The 21,822-nt window shown below is 34.8% G+C and overlaps 1 protein-coding gene across 1 annotated transcript; it reads right to left on the bottom strand.

The window, feature by feature from the left end:
- Positions 1–196: 196 nt before the first annotated feature.
- On the bottom strand, positions 197–21,704 carry LOC140153308 (peroxisome proliferator-activated receptor delta-like). The gene is made up of 7 exons (XM_072176033.1): positions 21,633–21,704; positions 16,222–16,352; positions 13,076–13,152; positions 11,726–11,867; positions 10,691–10,902; positions 8,798–9,269; positions 197–888 (listed from the first exon to the last, which is right to left on the bottom strand). Exons 2-7 carry the CDS (start codon positions 16,325–16,327, stop codon positions 632–634), a joined length of 1,266 nt encoding a protein of 421 aa, XP_072032134.1. The 5' UTR covers positions 16,328–16,352; positions 21,633–21,704; the 3' UTR covers positions 197–631.
- Between the last annotated feature and the right edge of the window lie 118 nt (positions 21,705–21,822).

Consider the following 21,822-nt stretch of genomic DNA (forward strand, 5'->3'; position numbering starts at 1 on the left):
GCTATTGCAGACATACTATTTATGCTGCATTTGTGCAACTCGGACTCACCAAACTCTACTCCGGACCCCCTACTTTTTAATTTTCTACAAGTTCGGGGGTCCCTGCGGACACTGGAGTGTTTAGTTCTAGCGCTACCCCTGACGAGGGCAGCTTTAGCATGTAATCTTGCTCGCGTTCGCATACACGCTATGTGGATTCATCACAGATTAACAACGGTTGGTTCCTGTACAAAGGTATAGGAGGAGTTGTTAATTAACTGCCCATAAAAATCTGAATCATGGTCTGAAACATACACACTGATGATGATGGATGAATGTTTTGAGCCTTTTTATGGACTTTATTAAGTGCCCGCGCGGTTAATGGAACAAATACGGCATTTGTCACTAAAATATTAAACAATCACCAATATCAAAAGTAAGATAAAAATCCATCATTCATGTCATTTGCAGCCCATAATTGCTCACTGTAATTAAATTGACCAAGCCAACACTGCGTAGATGAGCGCGTGTCACGCAGTAATACACAAACATGAAATTACATCCATTTTGACAAAAATCAATGCATGAAACTCACATTAAAATCTGCTGCTATAGTTTCATTGGCTCATGAATATTACCCTGGTAATACCGTTTATGAATCTAAATCAAATACTTCCTTCATAAGAGGTGATGGCTCAATTGGTAGATTCCCATTAAAATCTGCTTTCATTTTGTGTAATCTCTTGATATGACCAGGAATCAACTCTCTAAGAATCACAAGCAGACTCAGAGTGGTGGGAAACACTTTGGATGCATCTGGATGGTTCTTGCGCACTTCCTTCTCTAAAGCAGCACTTACTTTTTCCTGCAATGCTTCCACTTTGTTGCGATCTTTTAAATCTTCTCGATCTGCAAAGACACACAAAAATATGGACAATCATTTGATTTAATTTAAATTCCAAATTAATTTATGAGAGCTACAGCTCTATTTCATGTTTTATCTAGCAAACACAAAAAGTTTGATAGAAAATGTTATATATAAAGGGTATAAAACATTCTAATAACATTCAGAATACATTTGCGAAAACTTGATGCAAAACATTCTAACATGTTATTAAGTGTTGACAAAGTATTATGCAAAAATGTTTGCCAAAAACATTTTGCAATAACATTTTGACATTTTCAAAATGTTGACTGCAGTGTTTTTTCATATAATACACTTTGATTGTGTTTACAATGATGCTTATAACATGTTTATGTTTTGAAACATTCTTGTGTTTGCTGTGATTATGTAAACAAAGAGTACATTATAAACAGATGTAAGTAGACATCTAGATGCTTTCCGGGCAAGCGTGGAAAACAGTAAAGTGCACAAGTTTGAAAACAAAAATATTTACAGGACTAGTTTTAGCTAGAGTGTTGACTTTGCCTCACTTATAAATTCAATTCACTGTCAACAACATCCCATAAAACTGTGTCACTTGTAAGTATGACACATCATTTGTTATCAATAAGATGATAAAGATATCAAAGTGAAATGGGATACGATATGCTTTTGATTATTCATCAGATAAATCTAAAGCAGACAGCTGAAGTATTAGTAATGCAATTATGTACATTTATATTGTATTTTCATGTCAACAATTTATCAAGTTTTGCCAAATATGTCATCAAATCAATTATTCAGTGATGCAGGTTTGTGTCTACTATACTTGAAATCGTTCTATGAAAACAAGTACGATTAAAGGAGTGTTCTATACATTATGTTATAAACATATTAACTTTGCAATAGTTTGCTTGCAGTGTCCCTTCTTAGTTGTGTAACCAGCTTGGTTGTTTCCATGATCAAAACCCCAGTCATCAGGTTGTCCTTATTGGGGAAATTACATACATTAATATTCATTATTTCCATCTTGATTTTACCTGAAAATATTTTCCAAGGTGTGTCTGCACCCCACCTGTTACATCCCCACCCCTGTCTCTTTAACTACCGTATTCATTCCAATAAGCGCCCAGGGCACTTTATAAAGTCATTTTTTACCTCGTTTACCTAATTTTTTCGTGAGGGCCGTTTATTAGAGACATATTTACCTATGTTATATTATAATATGGTCCGGAGACGTTCTGGTAGCTTTTCTGATACAGTAATTTAAGGGATCTGGAATGAGCGTTTTGAGCGTTTCGACAGTATTTTTTGTGGGACATGGGAGCACATCAGACATATCGAATTGCATTCTGAATACGTAGAATGTCTTTCTGATATCAAAATTTAAAAAAAATGAAAAAATGGTCCCTAGATATTTTTATCTTGTTTTTAAAAATTAATAAAAAAAATATTATTTGGCCAAACAATTTTTTTGTTACGTTGCACGAAAAAATTTGGGCCAAAAAACCTGTTTTTGGCATTTTCTCCAAAATGAGCATTTTGGCCCAAATTGGACCTCACAGATGAATTCAGCAAGTCATTTCCATTCTAAAAATGTATAATACTTTTATATACTCTAATAATTTAGCAGTTATGAGGCCCGAAAGTTTTCATAATTCCAGGGTTCAGACCAACCTTAACACTGCTCCGCTGTATTTGACAGATGTGTTGTTTTTATAAACCAGCAATTTAACAGAAGAACTTTAATCCTTTGATGAGGAAGAGCACATTTGTGTACTCGAAATCTCCTTCATTGCTGTATTAAAAATAGCTCAATTATTGGCTATGTAAACTGGTTAAAAGGTACTTCTTTTTTGAAGCACGAAGACCAACACACACATGTGGAGTTTTACAATCTCCCATGACATTCTGTAAAGTCCAAACTCAAGCCGCTAGCTTTTTTACCAATACTCATGCAAAACCCATCATCTATTAATAAACCATCACTTCATTCACATCTTCACAGATGATGCAAGCTTGGGATTTCCCAAGATTAATTATACACATTAACCTTTCTCATTACATCACTTCCTGGGGTTTTTGTATGGTGCAATACACTGAACTGGGGATTTCCAAGTTCAAAACATAGATCTGACTTTGTTTACAATAATTTGGGGGAATCCCAAAATGACTTAAAACACCAACTCTTGCAAATGCAAGGGGGTTTCCCATCTCATGAAATACTTTCAGCTTGTAAACAAAGTTAATAATTAAATTAAATTACTCAGGGCACATCACAACACACACAAACATATCATGTTTCCTGTCTCTCCGAGGGCATGCTACGAAAATGTACTTCAAGGCCTATTTGATTTGAGTCCCTAGGAATGCTACAGGCCCTTGTCATTTTGTTATGGGGCCACCTGCTCGATAACAATTTAACATATCTTATATGTACATAACTACATACATGTACATGCAGTTAGGCCTAACATGTATGACACCCTACCCTTGTCAATTTTTAACTTTCTTTTGGCCTGAAGGCATGCCTTATACACTGCTCTCAACTAGATGTGTATGAACACATTTAAAAGCCATATTATAACATTTCTGTAAAAATAGATTAGTATTTATTTTCCATAAAATGTTAGCTTTTACTGTCAGATATGTCCCCTTTTAATTTTGAGCCGAACAAGTGAGGTAAAGCATAGAAAATTGGAATTTACTACTAGCGCCCATGCATGTTACTCCCGCAGTTGTAATACGGTACAATCCTCGGGCGCGTGTGTATGTGCATCCCACACGCCGTGTTCGTACTGTGCATATGTGTTCGACTAATATTTCCATCGTAATAATAAAACGCCGGTTCCATCGTTTTATTCACAATCTCGGATTTTGACAAAACTACAGTGCTCACCTAAAGTCTTGATTTTTGTAGAGTATCTTTATTGACTAAAGTACATTACAATCATGTAAAAACCAGAATTTAAAAATATTTTGAGGGCGTTCTCCTCAGCAAATGTTATAATATGGCTTTAAGCATTGCCAAAATTGCACCAAGAAAGATATGAATTATATTGACCTGTGTTTTTACAATTTACAATTTAAAACTAATCAATATATATATTGTAGACTAGTGCTACTTGTTTTAACCTTGCAAAAGGGATGTTTTTATGCTCCCGAAACGTCGGTTGTTTTGTCTTTTTAACCCTAAATTTTGGATGTTGTTTTTAATCAATATATAGGCTACAAAAAAAGAGATTTTATTAGAAGGAGATGTCATGGTTGTTGTCTTTTGGGGGCAAGTTTAGTTGTCAGGAGTAAATCTGACAATTAAAAATAAAAAACAAATAAAAAAAAGTGGGCCAAAATGCAATTAAATTATTTGGTGCATTTCGTGCATTTACTGATTTTAAAGACAAAGCCATATTTTTTGTCTTATATGAAACTTTGACAAATGAACATGAAAGACTGATTCAGAGCATTGCGACAGTGCAAACCAAATTCACACCAATTATGCACAATGTATAACCATTAGTCTTGAGACAGGGACCCTAAGGAAGTGCTAAAATTAGACGTAATTATGTACATTTCTGAGCTCTGGCTGAAAACAAGCAGAATTTTAATCCCGTATGTATGACAATAAAAATCCAACATCAAATGAAACGAGGAAATAACAAGAAGTTCACAGGCGGTCATCCGCCCACTTCATATTAGAACGAGACAATAATATGATTACATATATTTCATGTTGTAATTTTAATCTTATTTGCAGGTTACCTTCAACACCCAAATGTTTTGACATCATTTAGATAATGTTTTCATATTGTGTTAAATTATAGTTCATAGTATATAAAGTATGTGTTCTATTCCATCACATAAGATTCTCCTAAATTAACTTGCATAATTTGCACAAACATGATAGATGAGTCAATGACAGACAACATGTAGGAGCATGTATCCAAAACATCTTGAAGGAAGGCACCTTTGGCTATTATGGCAGCAGAAAGAGTATGTGTAGGGTTAATATATGGTCGATCATGAATTTATGAGGTATAGTTTACAACATATATTGGACATTGAAGATGCACTTTACGATGCATCTTCAACCTTGGCCATTCACCTTTCTCACAACTGGGGGACAGACTTCTTGATGACAAATGCACCTGCTCAACAATATAAGGATATTAATGAAATCAGAACATGGTGACCAGTTTATGTTAAATGAGACTAAGTTATTTTAGGTTCTTCTAGTTCTACATTTACGTTTGACCATGACCAAATATTCTAGAAACAAGCAAATAATTTGTTTTAATATTGTACAATAAAATCCGAAGTTTAAACTTGTTCAAACCCCTCTTCTCTCACTCTCTTTCTTCCTCCCTCTTTTTATTCCCTTCAATATGATTTGGCAGACAGTGCACAATTTCTCTTGTACATGTATCTTTAAATCATGTTTCAAACCACAATTCCAATATTTTTTTAACATTTTAAGCCGATTGCTTGGGCAAGACAACTCAATATAGAGAGCTGCTTCACTGCATCATCGTCAAAGTGAGTGACCCTGTATCCCTAGCCAAGCTGCATTGAAACTGCTAAGTTGAAAGCTGGTTGCAAGCATTCTGCTCTTGATTTGATGACTTATGTCAACATGAAATGAATCCCTTGATGACACATTTCCTAGATATATGAATATCAAGAACAAATCAAGTTCATTTGAAGAAACTAAATTATGCAGACTTGAGGAAACAAACTATTTGTTGTCTCATCCCTATGGTCATTTTCAAAGCCAAAGGGGAAATTGTCATGATGACACAGTCAATCTGTCTTCATCCAAGGGACAAATTTACATATAATGTATTCATCCTCAAGTCCATTCCCCCAAGTAGCAATGTAATGGTAAGAATGTACTGTAGAATTTTCATAAAATAACACGATGGAATCCCCAACGGCAAATCAATACAATGCCCCCATGTTAAGTGCCCTGTCTACAAATAAGGGGGTCAGAGCATATAAATATGACATTGTATTTGTTAATATATTGGACAAGGCCAACAACTTTGTATAAATCGATTTCATTCATGGTGATCGTTGCATAAATCAATGTCCATGTCACTTTACAAATTGCTCTCAGACACATGCAATATTTCATAAATATCAGATATCAAAGTGAAGTGTACTTGGCATTGCTCCTGCCATCATCCCAACAGAGAAGGTCTAGCCATTTATGTTCTGTGCAGTTCAAGTCATGTCTGCTTTATTACCTTGAATATGTCAAGTTTCAATGACCCATACACTCAACTTTGAAGTTAATGAAGTTATATTACAAATGGCAACACCTTCTTGGAAGTGAAGTTGAATACTACATAATGTAACCGGTTTCCACACAACTCACAGAACATATTGACAGACCTACTTAAGGTGGTGTTGCAGTATCTACACTCAAATATTGAGACAAAATAATAAAGCTGATATAAAAGAGTGGAATGGGTTATATAAAGATGATCCCAAGTCTTGATATACATTTTTGGGAGTAATTTCCACCCATGTACATGATTTTTTATATACATTATTGGCCTTAACTAAAGAAGTGAAGTTTAGACCTGGATGGAAATATAACGTGACTGTTGGCTTATTGACTCATATCCTGCATTAATATAATTAAGAAGTATGCTACATTTTTTTAGTTAAATGACTTCAACTGGAAAAATATGGCTTCTGCCATCCCACACACCTTTAAGGCCATCATTCAGAGTATGTATGTAATTTTGTAATACACCATCATTCATCAATCATTTAGACAGCAATATAAGAAAAATCTCAGAAATGACAATATTGCCATGTTCCTGGTTTCATTGCAATTACATAATAATTCCGAAAAAATACACTTTGTAGACAAACTTCCCCCACCCTAAAAAGGCGCCACGCAACCACACCATGCTGGTAATTTTTGTGCGACCAGCAAGACCATCTAGAAATGAAAAATGTTTAATGTTACTTTTTTTACCCTATATAAATGACCCTTTTTTTAAAAACAAAACTACCCACAGTTTTTAGCCTGTCATTGTGTATTGTGAGAAGTCATAATCACAGACTGTGTCATAACCAGATGATTTTGTATGTACATAAACCATGTGCAGCCTGCGTAATTTGATCAACTTGGACAGACAGGATGAAAAGGCCTGATTTAGAGATAAAGACTTATGGCAGATCAAAGGACAGAGTACTCTAAAATACAGAATAAGAATAATTGAGCATGTATGATGTTATGTTGCACACACTTTCATTATTCTTGACATTTTTAACTCAATTCATATGTCATAGCAACCAAGCACGTATTATTACTACAATGTACCTAAACAGACCAAACTTTGAACACACATGCAAACTAATTATACATGTTACTCTGTCAAATTATAAAAGAAATGTCCATTTATTAATGTCATGAATATTTATATTGGTTCTTTCTTTGCATGTTCTTCTCTTTTTTAATTTCCTTTGGTAAGTTTGTGTAATTGTATGTTGTAACTTAGGTCAGTGTACGAGGGCCTCTTGGCCTCTCATTCAAATTTTGTTTCTTTTTAATTTTTGTATGTTTCATTTGATTGAAATAAAATGTATGTACATGCATACGCAAAAGCTGCAGTGCTAAAAAAACCAATGTGCCGTTTCCGTCAAATTTTAATTTTTGTTACTCTTCAGTCAAAATGATGAAATAATATTAGTAATCATCATGATAGGTCATTCTTCGGTAAGGTGCATATATTTGAAGGTTTGGAAAATAGACATTTCAAAATAATTTTTCCATTTATTTTTTTACAGATTAAGAAAGAGATATGTCTCCAATGTAGTGAAAAAAGTGTTTGGCTCAATCTTTATTAGCAACTTGATGTATTTTTTCGGCTTTCTCTGCAGCTTATGTCATCTCCATCACGGTCGTCATCTCTGTCACTTACGACCCTAGTAGTAAAACTATAATGTACACATGGTCAATAAATGAGGTGAATAGAAATAAACTTACAACTGATGTAATTTTGAAGAAAAAAAGTAAAATAAATAATGCGAACATTTAGTGATCAGAAGCGTTCGAAAGGTACCCACCTGTACAAGTGAAGAAAGTTATTATGAATTTGCTGCGCCAACACAAGAGCCGTTTTTTTCTAAATGAATTGACTGCAGCTAGATTGGCTTGTTTTCTCCATGTCAAATATATGACTTAACAAAATTGGTCTTTTTCTCAGAGCGCTTTCAATTTTCGTGGACGGTAAATGACGCAAATTTCAGGACAGGAAATTTCAGACATAAAGGGTGAAATTATTTTTACTCCTTGCTATGAAAGATGTGTTTCAATAACTTTTTCCACAAAAGACAACAAATAATTTATAATTTCTGGTGTTTTATAAGCTGCTGAAATTATCCACTAAAAGATATCAGCATCAAAACTTTTGATGACCCCCAATCAAGACATGGGATGTTGTGACACCCTGTCCCGGGCACCCTGTACACCCAATTTTCTCGAAAATAAGAACTTCTTTCAGTATTTTAAGATATAATTGATGTCAATATTCAACAACTGCAATTTTTTTTAAATCTCGATACGTATTATAGTTATGACCTCTGAAAGTGGCAGGACTGCAAATAGGCACCTTACCAAAAAATGACCCATTATCTGTTAGGAAAGGTTTCTGTCCATTCTGATCCAAAATAATACATAAGGTAAAGTGATAGAAACCCCACTAGCTATTTTGGCCATTTTTGTGGAGTTCTACTGGGAATTGAATGTATGAATATGATATTATTTCAAAAATGCCTAGTTTCGTACTGCAGTCACTTTTGCATGGAAAAAATTATAGAGGGATATTTAAAAGAGTAAACACAGATTTCACATAGCATAAGATAATCTATATGACAGACATTATCCGTCTTATCCTTTTCTAAAATTCTTTGACTTACCTGGAGCAGTAATAATTAACAGGGCAAACAGGGCCTTCTCAGAATCAGTCAGTTTCTGCTTATTGTACTGGGAGAAATAACGCTTTTTGGCATCCATCAAATCCTTCTGCGCAAGTTTAAAAAACTGCAACTGATGTTCAGGATCTTTTCCATGGTAGGTGTTATCCTCTGGAAAATGAATTATACCATCAATCATTCGATTTGCCCAAAAAGTCATAGCAAGCTCTAGACTGGCCTGCTTGAAAAGACACAACCGATCGGTCATATCAAGGTTGCGCAATTCATCCACTTTCTTAATATATCTTGCACTTTTGTGAATTCCCATCTCCATTGTACACGCTACATGGCGTATAACATGCATGTGTTTGAGTAGTTTCTTTGGTGGTCCTTCAAGCTGACTGGAGGAGAAACTTGGTGTCCCATTGTGTGTCACTGTTCTGTTCATTGGAAATGGTAACCTGAATTCAAAATCCTAAAAAAAAAATGAAAGTTATATACAGTCATGATAAAAGAATTTAAAATCAAAATTACTTAAATATCAGGGTTGCTTGATTTAAATCACATTGATTAAAATCATGATGTCAAAAAAATCACTGATTTAAATCATTTTTTTACCATTTTTGATAAATGTAAGTTAATTTCTTTTTTAAATTGACTGTTTTACTTAATTCCTAATGCTTCTACAACTTTTAAATGCAATTAGAATACCTATATGATCTCAATTTATCTTTTGATAAATTCATTTTCAAGGTGCAGAATTTAACATGAATTCCCCATGAGTTTACCCTTTCTTTTAAATTTCCACATGCAAAAACATGTTTATTTTTTGTAAATATCTGGTAGCATTTTGCTTATGTCTAGCATTCCACTGGTCCCTTTTGACTCAATCATGGGGTATAGCTATTTGAAGGTTTCTTTGTACAAATCCAAACATTTGGGTTGATGTTACGTACCTCAATGACAGTTTTGTGCTAAGACTTAGCACTTTCTCAAATTGACTGACCAATTCCTGCACATCGTCGGCTGCTTGCAGATGGAGCTGAAGCTGGAGCTGGAGTCCTAACAGCGCCATCTACGCCAGCTCTATCCAGAAGCAACCAACGATGTGCAGGAATTGGTTGCTCAATTTGAGAAAGTGCTAAGTCCTAGCACGAAACTGTCATTGAGGTACATAACATCAATCCAAATTTTTGGATTTGTACAAAGAAACCTTCAAATATCTATTTTACTGACAATCCTTGTTATATATCAGCTGGGGACACCAGATGACAAAATCTCTTTTTGTGTAATTCCAAGCAAAAAGATGTTAGACTCATTTTTCTTGGTATTGCACAAAAAAAAAGATGTTAACAGTTGAATCTAACATTCTAAATGAACTTGTTCAAAGATTTCAGATGAGAATATATTTGAAAACATTCTTCCTGGTTTTGTGCTATTATCTGTTCTAATTCCAGCGACACCTCATTCATATTGTTCTGGGAAGGATTAGGCCAATGCTCACTGGAAGGGCATGAAAACTAGCACTACAGCCATGTTATATTGATATTGACATGTACTACGTATTACAATACATCCAAAGATCCAGGAAAATTAATTAATTAGGTGTCACTGGAGATGGAATATATAATAGAAAGAAGGACAATTTAAGATATTTTGGAGAAAATATGTTTGTGTAGTTTTGTGTAGTTTCCTCAGACTTAAGTAGTCAGAAACTAAATGAATTCAAAGGGTAAAAGCACAGGGTATCCCAGAAGTCTCTTTACTACTTTAAACTGTCAATTTTTTTCTGCAAAATTTCTTATGAACAATAATATGACAATGTACAGTCCAGTATGCACCCTTCATGTCCCTTACACAAACCTCTTTTTAACACCACTGTATCAATTAACTTACAGAACTGCAATATTTCCTGAATCCTTCTATTTCGTCTTCTGTAGTAACCATGTAGCACTCTCTATAGCACTTTGTTATTCTCTCTACAAATTCTTGGTGCTCAATATCTTCCTCTGTATCTGGTGAAACTGCTGGAGAACACTGCTTTGCCTCTGTCATCTCTTGCATCATTTTATCTTTTTCAGCGTTGGGAACCCGTCCCATTCTCACAGCTAGAAAAAAAACAATATACAAAATTAATAGTTTACCCTGGTAGAAAAAAAAATCAACAATTTCATCTGATGACTCTATCAGATGATTGTTCTATTTCATGATCTGGTACAATCCACCCTTCACCTTGTGATTATATTTCAAGACTCATACACATTTAATTAATATGTATACCATACCACTCCAAATTAAATATATTAAAGTGAATGTGTTTGACAAACAGGTGTCTTTGGACTTCAGAAAATATTAATGAGACAAATAATGCAAACAATTTGTACTTGTTAGCAGCCTCTGATCTCTGATAAAATGGCCGTTGATAGCCATTGATAAAATGGCATCTGATAAAATAGCCTCTGATATTAAAAAAACTGAAGGAAATGGGCACAATTGTAATCGTGTGCAGCTAGGTGCTAGTCTTATACGGTTCGATACTCTGAAAAGAAGGTTCGCTAGTCCAAAACATGTAAAGGGTTCACTAGTCCAAAAGTTAGCGTGTGGGTTAGGGCATGGATGAAAGAGGTAACAGACCAACTCCAAACAGTCAAACTCTTAGCATCACCCGATAATGAGGGCCGATTGTTCCATGAAATGCGACAGGCGAAACTGCTGGCGTGATTGTTAGACACAGCACGATGGAACAATCGGCCCTCATGAATATACGAGAATTCACAGCATACAAAACATGGAGACTTTGACTGGTTGTGATTGGTCTGTACTAATCTGTGGTTAGGGTTAGAGTTAGAATTAGGGTACTAGCAAACCTTTTAGACTGGTGAATCTAATTAGTACCAGTTAGACATGTAGACAATTGAGCTAACTTCATACCTTCTGTAGACATTCCAAGCTTGAGACACTTTTCATAGCGACAGTATTGACACTTGTTACGTGACTTAGTGGTGATGTCACATGGATTTGCTGGACATGGCTTGTATTGAAGAGACAAACGTTGTGTCCGCCGAAAGAAACCCTGCATGAATGAAAAATGTAGAAACTAATCAAATCCTATGCATGGCCAATAGTGACTGAGATAAGTCTCACATCACACAAAATATTTCTCTCTTTTATTCTAGCATTACAGAAATGAGTTACTTATTTTCTGGAGGTTAGTATACTATTGTTTTTAAAGTTGAGAGATGTTTTCAAACCACAAGGACCCACCATATCCCCCTTTACATTCAGCACTACCATATATCCCAAATTCCCAATGTGATACATTGTCCTGTTTCAGTACCATATCTTATTTTAGGCAAAAAGATTATTTGCTGGTCCTTTCCAGACAACCTAAATCTTGAAAATCTGGAAAACAGTTTTAAAGGTGCAAAAAAATACAGACACTAATTTTGGAAATTCCAGAAAAAGATGGGGTTTTTTTCAGAAAGTTTGACATCCTGAAAAGTTTTTAAAAAGTAAATTTCTTCACACTTTTAACCAGTTTTAAAACATGAATGAAGTGATGCAGTTAGAGAAACATCCCAAAATCACATATAGCTTTTTTGTTTTAGGCCTATTAAGTAACAGTTATGGCTATGAAATAAAAAATAAAAAATTGACCGGCCAACCCTGTCTGTCTGCCACAGCGAGTGAAAGGATTTTTTTTTTGCTTTAATGAGGAGAGCTAGGTCTACCAAGATTTACATTGCCTTACTTGGATGTTCAGTAGCTTCCATTTTGGTCATCAGCTAGATCAAATAGGTTTCACTAAACAAGGTTTAACAAGATTTTAAACAACTGCACCACCAATCAAGAGATTGACCTTTTTGGTAAATCCCATAAGCCTGTGCGAGTACACCTGAGGTGTTGTCATTTGACGTCAGTACCCATCACTCCAATGTGCACATCGTTTAGTGAACATAGTAACTGCGCATTGCAAGTCGGTGTGACGTCAAGTGACAACATCTCAGGTGTACTCGCAAAATCTTATGGGATTTACTGAAAAGGCCAATTCCGATATGGGCAAGGTTTTCAAAGCAAAGGGGAAATGACCATTATAGAACAGTTGCTCCCATAGTTTTATCACAAAAGTAAATTCCTCCACATATCAATTTATCTCATTTCAATACTTACTCCAACTTAGTAATTTGTCTGAGTCTGTCTCATCAAAATGTTTCATTTTTGTAATGATTGCTCTATGTTGAAACTTAAATTAGATATTCTGGTTCAGCTGAATGACCTTACCTTACACCCTTCACATGAATACACACCATAGTGCATGCCTGATGCTTTACCTCCACACACAAGGCACTCTATCATTTCTACAAACAGATGGGGAACAAGAGAAGAAAATATGTTTAAATTAAGCAAAGAGATTAGATTAGACTCCATATCCATGCATGTAATTAATGCTATTCCATATTGGATTGTTATGAATATAGGCCAAAATAGTGTAATATGTTTAATAGCGTACATATTCAGCACAACCTGTTTACATGCATATATCATAAAAGAATGCACATGAAGATTCAACGTTTGTCAAGTATATAATGAAACAATTGTGGAACGAACCTGGAAGTATACTGTCTTTTTCCCCTTTGGTTTAAGTTCAAAGTTAGTTTGATCTTGGTAAAATTGATTTTGAGATCTGTCATATCATACATACCTGCCAACTTTTGAAAACTAGAAATAGGGACACTTGCGAAGCGGAGCGAGCTCGCGACGCGGGCGTAACGCTTGTGACTACGGCCAGGGGCTTGCTTAAGGGCCCCTGGTGGGGGTCGAGGGGGCGAAGCCCCCGGAAGCCAGAGGGTTTCTACACATTTTACACTACAGGAAACACCATTTCTGAGGGGAAATGACATTTAAATGGATTAAAAAATAAGGTTATTTTGAGAAAACAAACCTAGATAACAGCCTTGAAGAATATCTATTATATATGCAATCTTCTTCAAGTCTGTTTTCTTGACTTGTTTTCTCAAAATTATACCATAAAATATGCAAAGTAGGTACATAAGCCCAGGCAATGTTAGCAGATTTAGCACCCCAAAAGACCACTTTTGACATAAAAACCTGTTTTAGACTTTTTTGAAAAAATGCTTCCTTCATCCTAAAAAAGTGGTTTCAAATGTTCAGTTTCCTATACTTTTGTACATGAGAGACATTCTTCAAAGTTCTTTTTTTGCCTAATAACATGGCCTACGTGGCTGAAATTGATATATATATAATGCGCAATATAAAAATGATGATTCATTAAATTTTTGACCTCCCCTCTTTTTTTCTTTTTTTTTATTTCCAAAAAATATTTTTGGCCAAAAAAGGAAGTTATAGGCTCTAAATTACTTGCTATTCAAGGTTGGAAACCAGAGAAATACTGCTACTAAAAAAAAAAAAATTGCCAATTTATTTTTACAACGTTGGATAAAGTTGTACATTTTAATTACTTTTGCTTCTATTGAACAGCTAACAATGTACACTAATTCAATGCGTCCCTGACTGTTCAATAGAAGCAAAAGTAATCAAAATATACAACTTAATCCAACTTTGTAAAAAAAAAATGGCATTAAAAAAAAAAAGTAGCAGTATTTCTATGGTTTCCAACCTTCAATAACAAGTAATTTAGGGCCTATAACCTTTTTTTTTTGGCCAAAAATATTTTTTGAAAAAAAAAAAAAAAAATTATTTTTAAATTTTTTAGAAAATCGGGACATCCCGATTTTATGACGTTTTGGGGGGTCTAAAATCGGGATGTCCCGCCAAAATCGGGACACTTGGCAGGTATGCATGATATCTCATTAAACCCAAAGATAAATTTGATGCCAAATTTAAATGAAAAACAGAAATAATTGCTTGGCTTAAAAACATACTTGTCTTACGTAGCATGGGCTGAATTGTAACTTTCAACCAGCTTCTGTTTTAGAGTCAAATTTGTAACTGTATCAAAACAAATTTGATAATTTGATACAAGCTCAACACACATGAGAATATCAAAGTTCAGCAGAATTCTAACTGCACTTCATTTTTAAAGAAGCTACTTAAAGATCAGGGTCTCAAGATAACCTGGTCATTCCACCTATTAAATATTAGTGTGTCTGCAAATAGAACATTCATCTCCAGAGGTGTGGTCTCTTTTTATTACCAGCCCATGTGAACGTTCCCTTGCCTCCTACACCAGGCAATTTCAAATCAATGTGCAAATGACAAGTTTATTGATGGCTGTTTTATCTAGATAGATCTTTCATTTATGGTCTATGTTTTTAATTATTTAATTCTACAGGATGTTGGTCTGCTGCTAGTGCAGACTGTGTCTGTGGGCCATCATATAGTAGCCTGTGGATACTGACACACTGCAGCCAGCCAGCACAGATATGGCTTTTTTTTTTTTTTGTATTTTTTATGGTGCGTTCTTTTATGATGTTTAATTCATGGTACGGTATGTACATGTAATTCTTTTGCAATGCATCTTATGTATTTTGATGCATTTTGATTGACCCCTGTGCCAAACTGGAAAACAGTGTTGGGTTGATCACTGACCCAGCACAGATGTGTTTTGTTTTGCTTTTTTTTGTGTGTGTATTTTTATGGTGTGTTCTTATCAATGTGAAATTCATGGTATGTAATTCTTTTGTAATGTATTTCTTATGCATTTTGATGTATTTAGTTTGACCCCTGGGCCAAACTGAAAAACAGTGTTGATCACCAAGGAGTTTTGTTCCTAGGCAAAATAAGATCTAAATAAAATAAAATAATAAAATAAAAAGTAATTTATAAAATCATAATATTAACTAGGCTATTCCAGTTGAAATCTATATACCCACTTTGGAAAACATAAATCTCCTACACAAGGGATGTAGATTACACTCACTTTGTGGAAGATTAAGTTCATGTCTTCCATACTACAATGTACTACTTATTACTACCTGGTGTATGGATTTCAGCTAGAATAGCCCAGTATTGCCATTGTTTGCCACAGAGTTTTTTATTTGTTGACAATGATCCTAAAGGAGTATTTCGTGATCCTAGCATCCTCTTTTTATGACATTTTTCAGTAGATATCCACGAAAAAAACTTTTTCCCAAAATTGCAGTTGATTGAGATTTTGCGTTTGCGAGTTATGCATGATTATGTGTATTCTGCTCCATAGACAATGTGTTGTAATTTTGTTCTGGTATACCAGAACGAAATTCAAATTTCACGATATCTTTGCTAAACGAATTAATCTGCAAGAAATTTTTTGTACATGACATTGTATAGCCAGAGGTTTCCAGTGATATAAAAATCTCAACTTTTTTTGAGAAAAGTGGGGGATGATGCTGTGGATCACAAAATGCCCTTTTTTAAACATGTCATGAAAAACTTTTTGCTGAGAATTATGTCAACACAGTACCTACCATTTAAATAGGGTGTAGTCCTGTCCTTTAGTTTGCCTGTTTCTGACAACGGTGATGTTGCTTTCTCAGACTTCTTACTGGCTGCCTTTTCCTTTACCCGATTCATCTTGTGTTCAGTTTTACTTCAAAACCTAGGTATAAAACAAAAAAATTTAAAGGCTTTAGAGATTTACTGTCAGAACAATATATTTTGTCTAACTACACCACACGATCAACAAAAAATTTATCACCATATCATGTCTATACATGTATTGCATAAAAAAGTATTGCATAAAAAGTAAATAACCAGCTCTGAAAGTGCAAACTGCTATCCAAAATGTTGTCTACTGCTAGTCCATACCATAACAAATTTGACCGCCTTGCTCATACGATAAGAAAAGTTTGAAATAAAAGTATGATTTTACTTTAACTAGCGGTCACCTGTCTTTCGCGGTCAGAGCCTTCCGCAGTTGGTACATTTTGTATATTTTGTGTACATGTAAATGTTTTATTTAATGTGATTAATGGTATGAGAGGAGATTATCATTTAGAAATATAATATTTAGTATATTTTCCATATAAATCAATGGCTTGAAATTGCAATTAGATCATGATCGAAGCAAGTCTTCTTGCCACCATATCATATGTGAAAAGTCTTGCCTCTGTGGGATGCTGGCCAGTGCCACCCTGATATTTAAGATTGTTATGCATTTGTTTATACCTTACAGTACTTTTTAGCCCATTTTGGACAAATTTGTTGTACCTTTTAGCCCATTTTTTACCATTTTCGTCCAAGTTTGTCCCCCACCTTGAAATGTACCTTGCTGCCCCCCCTGCAAAAGTCCTGGCTACATCACTGAGCAGATGAACACAATTTTATTCACTTCCCTCTTGGCCCCCTGTGGTATATGCTGGCTGATCTGATATTTAAGATTTGTATCGCGTTTGTTGTACTCTTTATTTGTTAGCCCATTTTGGATAAATTTGTTGTACTTTTTACTTTTTTGTGACAATTTTCTCCACCCCCCATGAAATTTGCCTTGCCCCCCCCCCCTGAAAAAGTCCTGGCTACACCACTGAGCAGATGAAACAATTTTATTCACATTTCCTTATACTCTGATTTCATATATAGTTATATGATCATACAAAAAAAAAAAAAAAAAAAAAAAGCGCAGTGATTTATAGTGCGCTACGCTTTGGCACAACGCCTAGACGTTGATCCACAAGCCTCAGCACACTTTACAGGTTGTCGCTGACCACTACGGCCCCACATCATTCCACAAACCATTAAACAACAAATCAGGGACTTTGCTGCTTCAAGAGCGCACACCCTAGACATTCCACAAATAACCATCGCAACCAGGATCAGCTCCCGAGTTTAAATGCACGGGTTACAACGAGACAAATTAGCAGTGAGTTCCTTGTCCAGGGGAATTTCAAGGTAACTCAATTTTTCCACGTGAGCGTATAGGCACTGCCAGGGTAAGCGTATAGGCACTGCCAGGGTTCGAACCCACAACCTCTCGTACCACAGTCGAACGCCTTATGCCCTTATCGATTGAGCTAACTTGACTGCAGGTACAATGAACCTTTTGTGATTTCCTCCAAGTTGAGCTAACTTGACTGCAGGTACAATGCTGATAACATAGCATAATTCAAAGCAGAGTAGGCCTATTCATGGTAAATAAAATTCAGTGGTTTGATAAGGCAAATAGGCAATTGGATCATATTATAATTAGCACAATTGACAATCTTGACCTCCAAAAAGGACACACCCCCAGGCTTTTGAGTAAATGTTGACATTATTGATGTGTGACTATTTAGGTGTTCATACACAGTCCCTGGTATTATATAATACTGTATGATTACTTTAAAAGGTATAATGTAATTCAGTGACTGTGTCCAGACTACAGGCATATTATCTTAAGGCTCTGACCGCGAAAGACGGGTGACCGCTAGTATTACAAATTACAGATGGGCCTATAAATGCAGCTGGAATAAACAAATTTATGAAGTAAGAATCCTATGCTTAAATTGAGAGAGATTCATAATTACATTTAATATCAGCAGAAAGACTGTTCCAAAGTTTGGCAGCACGTGAAGTAAAATTTAGTTCTTTTCCCTGCATTTTATGCATGACACTTCATGGAGGTACAATGTAGTTGGTTTGACTCCTGGTACCTTTGGAATGCATGCTATACATGAAACTAAATTGAGATGATATGTAACTTGGAGCCATACCTTTAAGGCACTTGAAAATTAGTACCAACATTTGGTTAGACCATCTATCATTTAGTTTGTTCCATTTTAAGATACTCATCATATCATTAACAGGCATTCTAATATCAGCAGATAAGAACATTTGCGAGCTAGTCTGTTGCAGAATTTGAAGAGAGTTTGAAAGCTCAGTACAACAATTAGACCAAATAGAGCTACAATAATCAAAGTTTGGCATGGCAAGTGCATTTAGCAAGCATGATGAGAGTATATCTCTTGGAACATAATTTAATACGTCTAATAGTTATACCACAACATTTGGAAATACAAGAAGACATTTTGTTTAAATATGGTTGACCAAGATAAGATATCAAGGTATTTGTATTCTTCCACACGCTCAATGTTATCATTATTATAATAATATACTCTGAACATTTCTGAACTTTTCCAATATATGACGAGTACCAAAGACATACACTTTATTTTCTTAACATTTAAAGTAAGATTGTTACTCTAAGCTTGAACCAATCAGCAATATGATCTGTTTGTCTGTAGTTCTGATTGAAGAGTAGAAGGGTCATTAGCAGTACAAAGAAGTGTGGTATCATCAGCATACATAGTACATTTACAATTAACAGTACGAGTATCAGGTAAGCTATAATTTACAAAAATGATAAACAGAAGCGGACCAAGTATTGATCCTTGAGGAATTCCAATATTGATGTTTTTAAAGTAAGACAGTGTGGAATTAATATTTACAACTTGAGCTCTATTATTAAGATAAGACTTGAACCACTCTATACATTACCTCAAACACCATAACAATACGTTTCTCAATCAAGAGAGAATGGTCTGGTTCAAAATATGCTAAGGTGTCATATTATAGCCATATATTTTGACATCTTTTAAAAAAAAAAAAAAAAATTATAGAAATGGAATATTTGCTAGTTTAGTGGCAAGTTTAGGTAGTAAAGACATAGCATACACAATTTAAGTAAAATCCTTTTTATCTAAATAATAAAAAAAAAAAAAAAAGCTGTAAAATGCCTATTTTACACTTTTATTTGTAACATGCCAAGAGACGCCTTTTTTCAACAGCTTTTAATTTTTTTTATGGATCCTTAAAGAAATTCATGTGACCTGTTTCCCAAAATGGTGCAGTAAACCAATCAAAAAAACAGAAAGAGGCATTATGAATTATAAGTTAACAGATCAAAAAAGGATTTAAAAGTTTGCTTTATGTATGTTACTATTGTCTGTCAAACTTTTGATTGATTTTGAAGTCCCTCAGTTTTTATAAACAAAGACTTGAAGCATAAACTAAAGGGTAAATCTATTGTAAATAACTTCATTTCTCCATATTATAATCAATTTGTAAGTGGCTGCCATCTTTTTTTTACATATAACAATTTTAAAATTTTTCTTGAAATGTCTGTCAAATAGTAACATACGCAAGACGGTGCTGTAATTCCTGCTAAACTAGGGTGATACAGCTAATTATGCTACATGACATAGCATTTAGCTCCACCTAGCTTTGTGGCACTATCACTTTGTGAGGAGAAGCTTTTTGATGACACAATCCATTGTTAAGTGTTGTCTGTCAAACATTTGTACGCATAAGTTTGTGCATAAGATTTGTATGTGTCTGTCAAAAGTAACATACATAATACGTTTAAAAAATTAAAAATCACTTGATGTTCACATTATGATGATAGTTTAGAGTTTATAAAAGTGTTTTAAAACATGTAATTTATAAACTGCATGTGATCTTTATTCAATTTCCCATCTTGAACTACTGTTTTTGCCAAATTATTATTCTGTATGTTACATTTGACAGACATCTTGCGTATGTTATGGCTTGACAGACACACATATTTTATTTATAACAATTTATCCTCCTTATTGTAATATTTGGACACATTTTTTCCACAATCAGTTGCTGTAGGTCCTACACCTAAATAACCACAAAATAGGTATGTAATACTTTATAAATTTTTATTTGATTGCAGAAAATCATCAAAATTGTGTCTGTCAAATATAACGTACGCAAGGGCTAGAAAATTAAATTTGTGAAGTAAATGGTCTATAACTTATCTTTCTTTTAGTGTATTATGAACGATATATGTGCATACTATAATTTAAACCTGGTTGGAGACCAAAAGAAAAGAGCTGGAAAAATAATTGTGTGTTACACTTTTATGACACCTTAGCTTATTTTGAGCCGTCTACACAGTCAAATGCTTTTTGTACATGTATACACTTCATCCCATACTGTTGTGCACAGCACTACTACGGTATGGGTTCCCTGTACTATACACCGCACTACATGTAGTACCGTACTACCACTGGTAAAAAATGATGTACGGTAGTATTGAATTTGGCTGTGGTATAATAAATGTCATGAATGTCACAAGTTCAAACACAGCATGCATTCTAAATGGCTATGCTTGTACATGTAGCATGTGTCATGTGTGTAGTGCAGAGTGGTGTTCCTGAACATCATGCGCCTGAAAATGCTCACTTCCGGGGACATTTTCGTGTGTTTAATCACACAACCGGGGACATCTGCCAACCGGGGACGTCCCCGGTTGTAGAGACTATACCACCTGCATCCCCTATGGCTAAAAAGCTTTAAAAGGCAATAAAAAAACCGGGGACACTACACAGGTGTGGGGTCATGACCCCAAATGGTCAATTATTCCATCAAAAATGTTTTTGAAATCGGCCATTTTGTCCCGGTGTGTCGATTAAAAACACACAATGTACGTGAGTGTCCCCGCTTAATACACAAGTCGGGAAGGGGTGAACATGTTTGTGTTCACTACAATTGTATTGTAATGTATTGAAAACAAGTTGGGAGTGGTGACTGAAATGACTCATCAAGGACTTTAGGACCCTATGTAAATGAGCCTCTAGCTTTATTGAGGATTTTTTGGGGCAATATCAGTGTTGACATGATTGAATAAACATTTAAACATGATAATGGGTGATTGTGAATGAATTGAATATAAATCAAGGAAGTCCATGCAATGATCTCAAATCTTGTCGTCATTGAATCAGCGACTAATTTTTTTCTCTCATAAGTCATGTCTTTTTCTTGGTTTAAAATCAGTGGTTTAAAATATTGGAAATTGTACACATATTCTTCTCATCTTCTCTGGCATGTGTGGTTTGCCTAATAAGTTCTATTGCCGTAAATATAATAATAATCTTACCGTTCACAATGTCATGAATTATGATTGATCCGCTCGGTCTATCAATCAGGATCACTCTGGCTTGCACTGGAGTCCAAACTTTGACCTAGGTCCGATTTGATTTAAACTAAATTTACACTCAGTCACTGAGCGACGAACGATTTCCTTTAAACCAATTAAACAACGCTATTTTCCAATGCAGACAAAATTG

Source organism: Amphiura filiformis, chromosome 5 (assembly GCF_039555335.1).
Source record: "Amphiura filiformis chromosome 5, Afil_fr2py, whole genome shotgun sequence".
NCBI lineage: Eukaryota > Metazoa > Echinodermata > Ophiuroidea > Amphilepidida > Amphiuridae > Amphiura > Amphiura filiformis.

Bases quoted from the DNA above. Each gene is read 5' to 3' on its own strand.
- LOC140153308 (XM_072176033.1), bottom strand. From the start codon at position 16,327: ATGAATCGGGTAAAGGAAAAGGCAGCCAGTAAGAAGTCTGAGAAAGCA. The intron at 11,868-13,075 runs GTAAGGTCATTC...TCATTCATGCAG, and splicing joins ATTCATGTGAAGGGTGTAAG to GGTTTCTTTCGGCGGACACA. The intron at 9,270-10,690 runs GTAAGTTAATTG...TTTTTTTTTTAG, and splicing joins TCAGGAAATATTGCAGTTCT to GATTTTGAATTCAGGTTACC.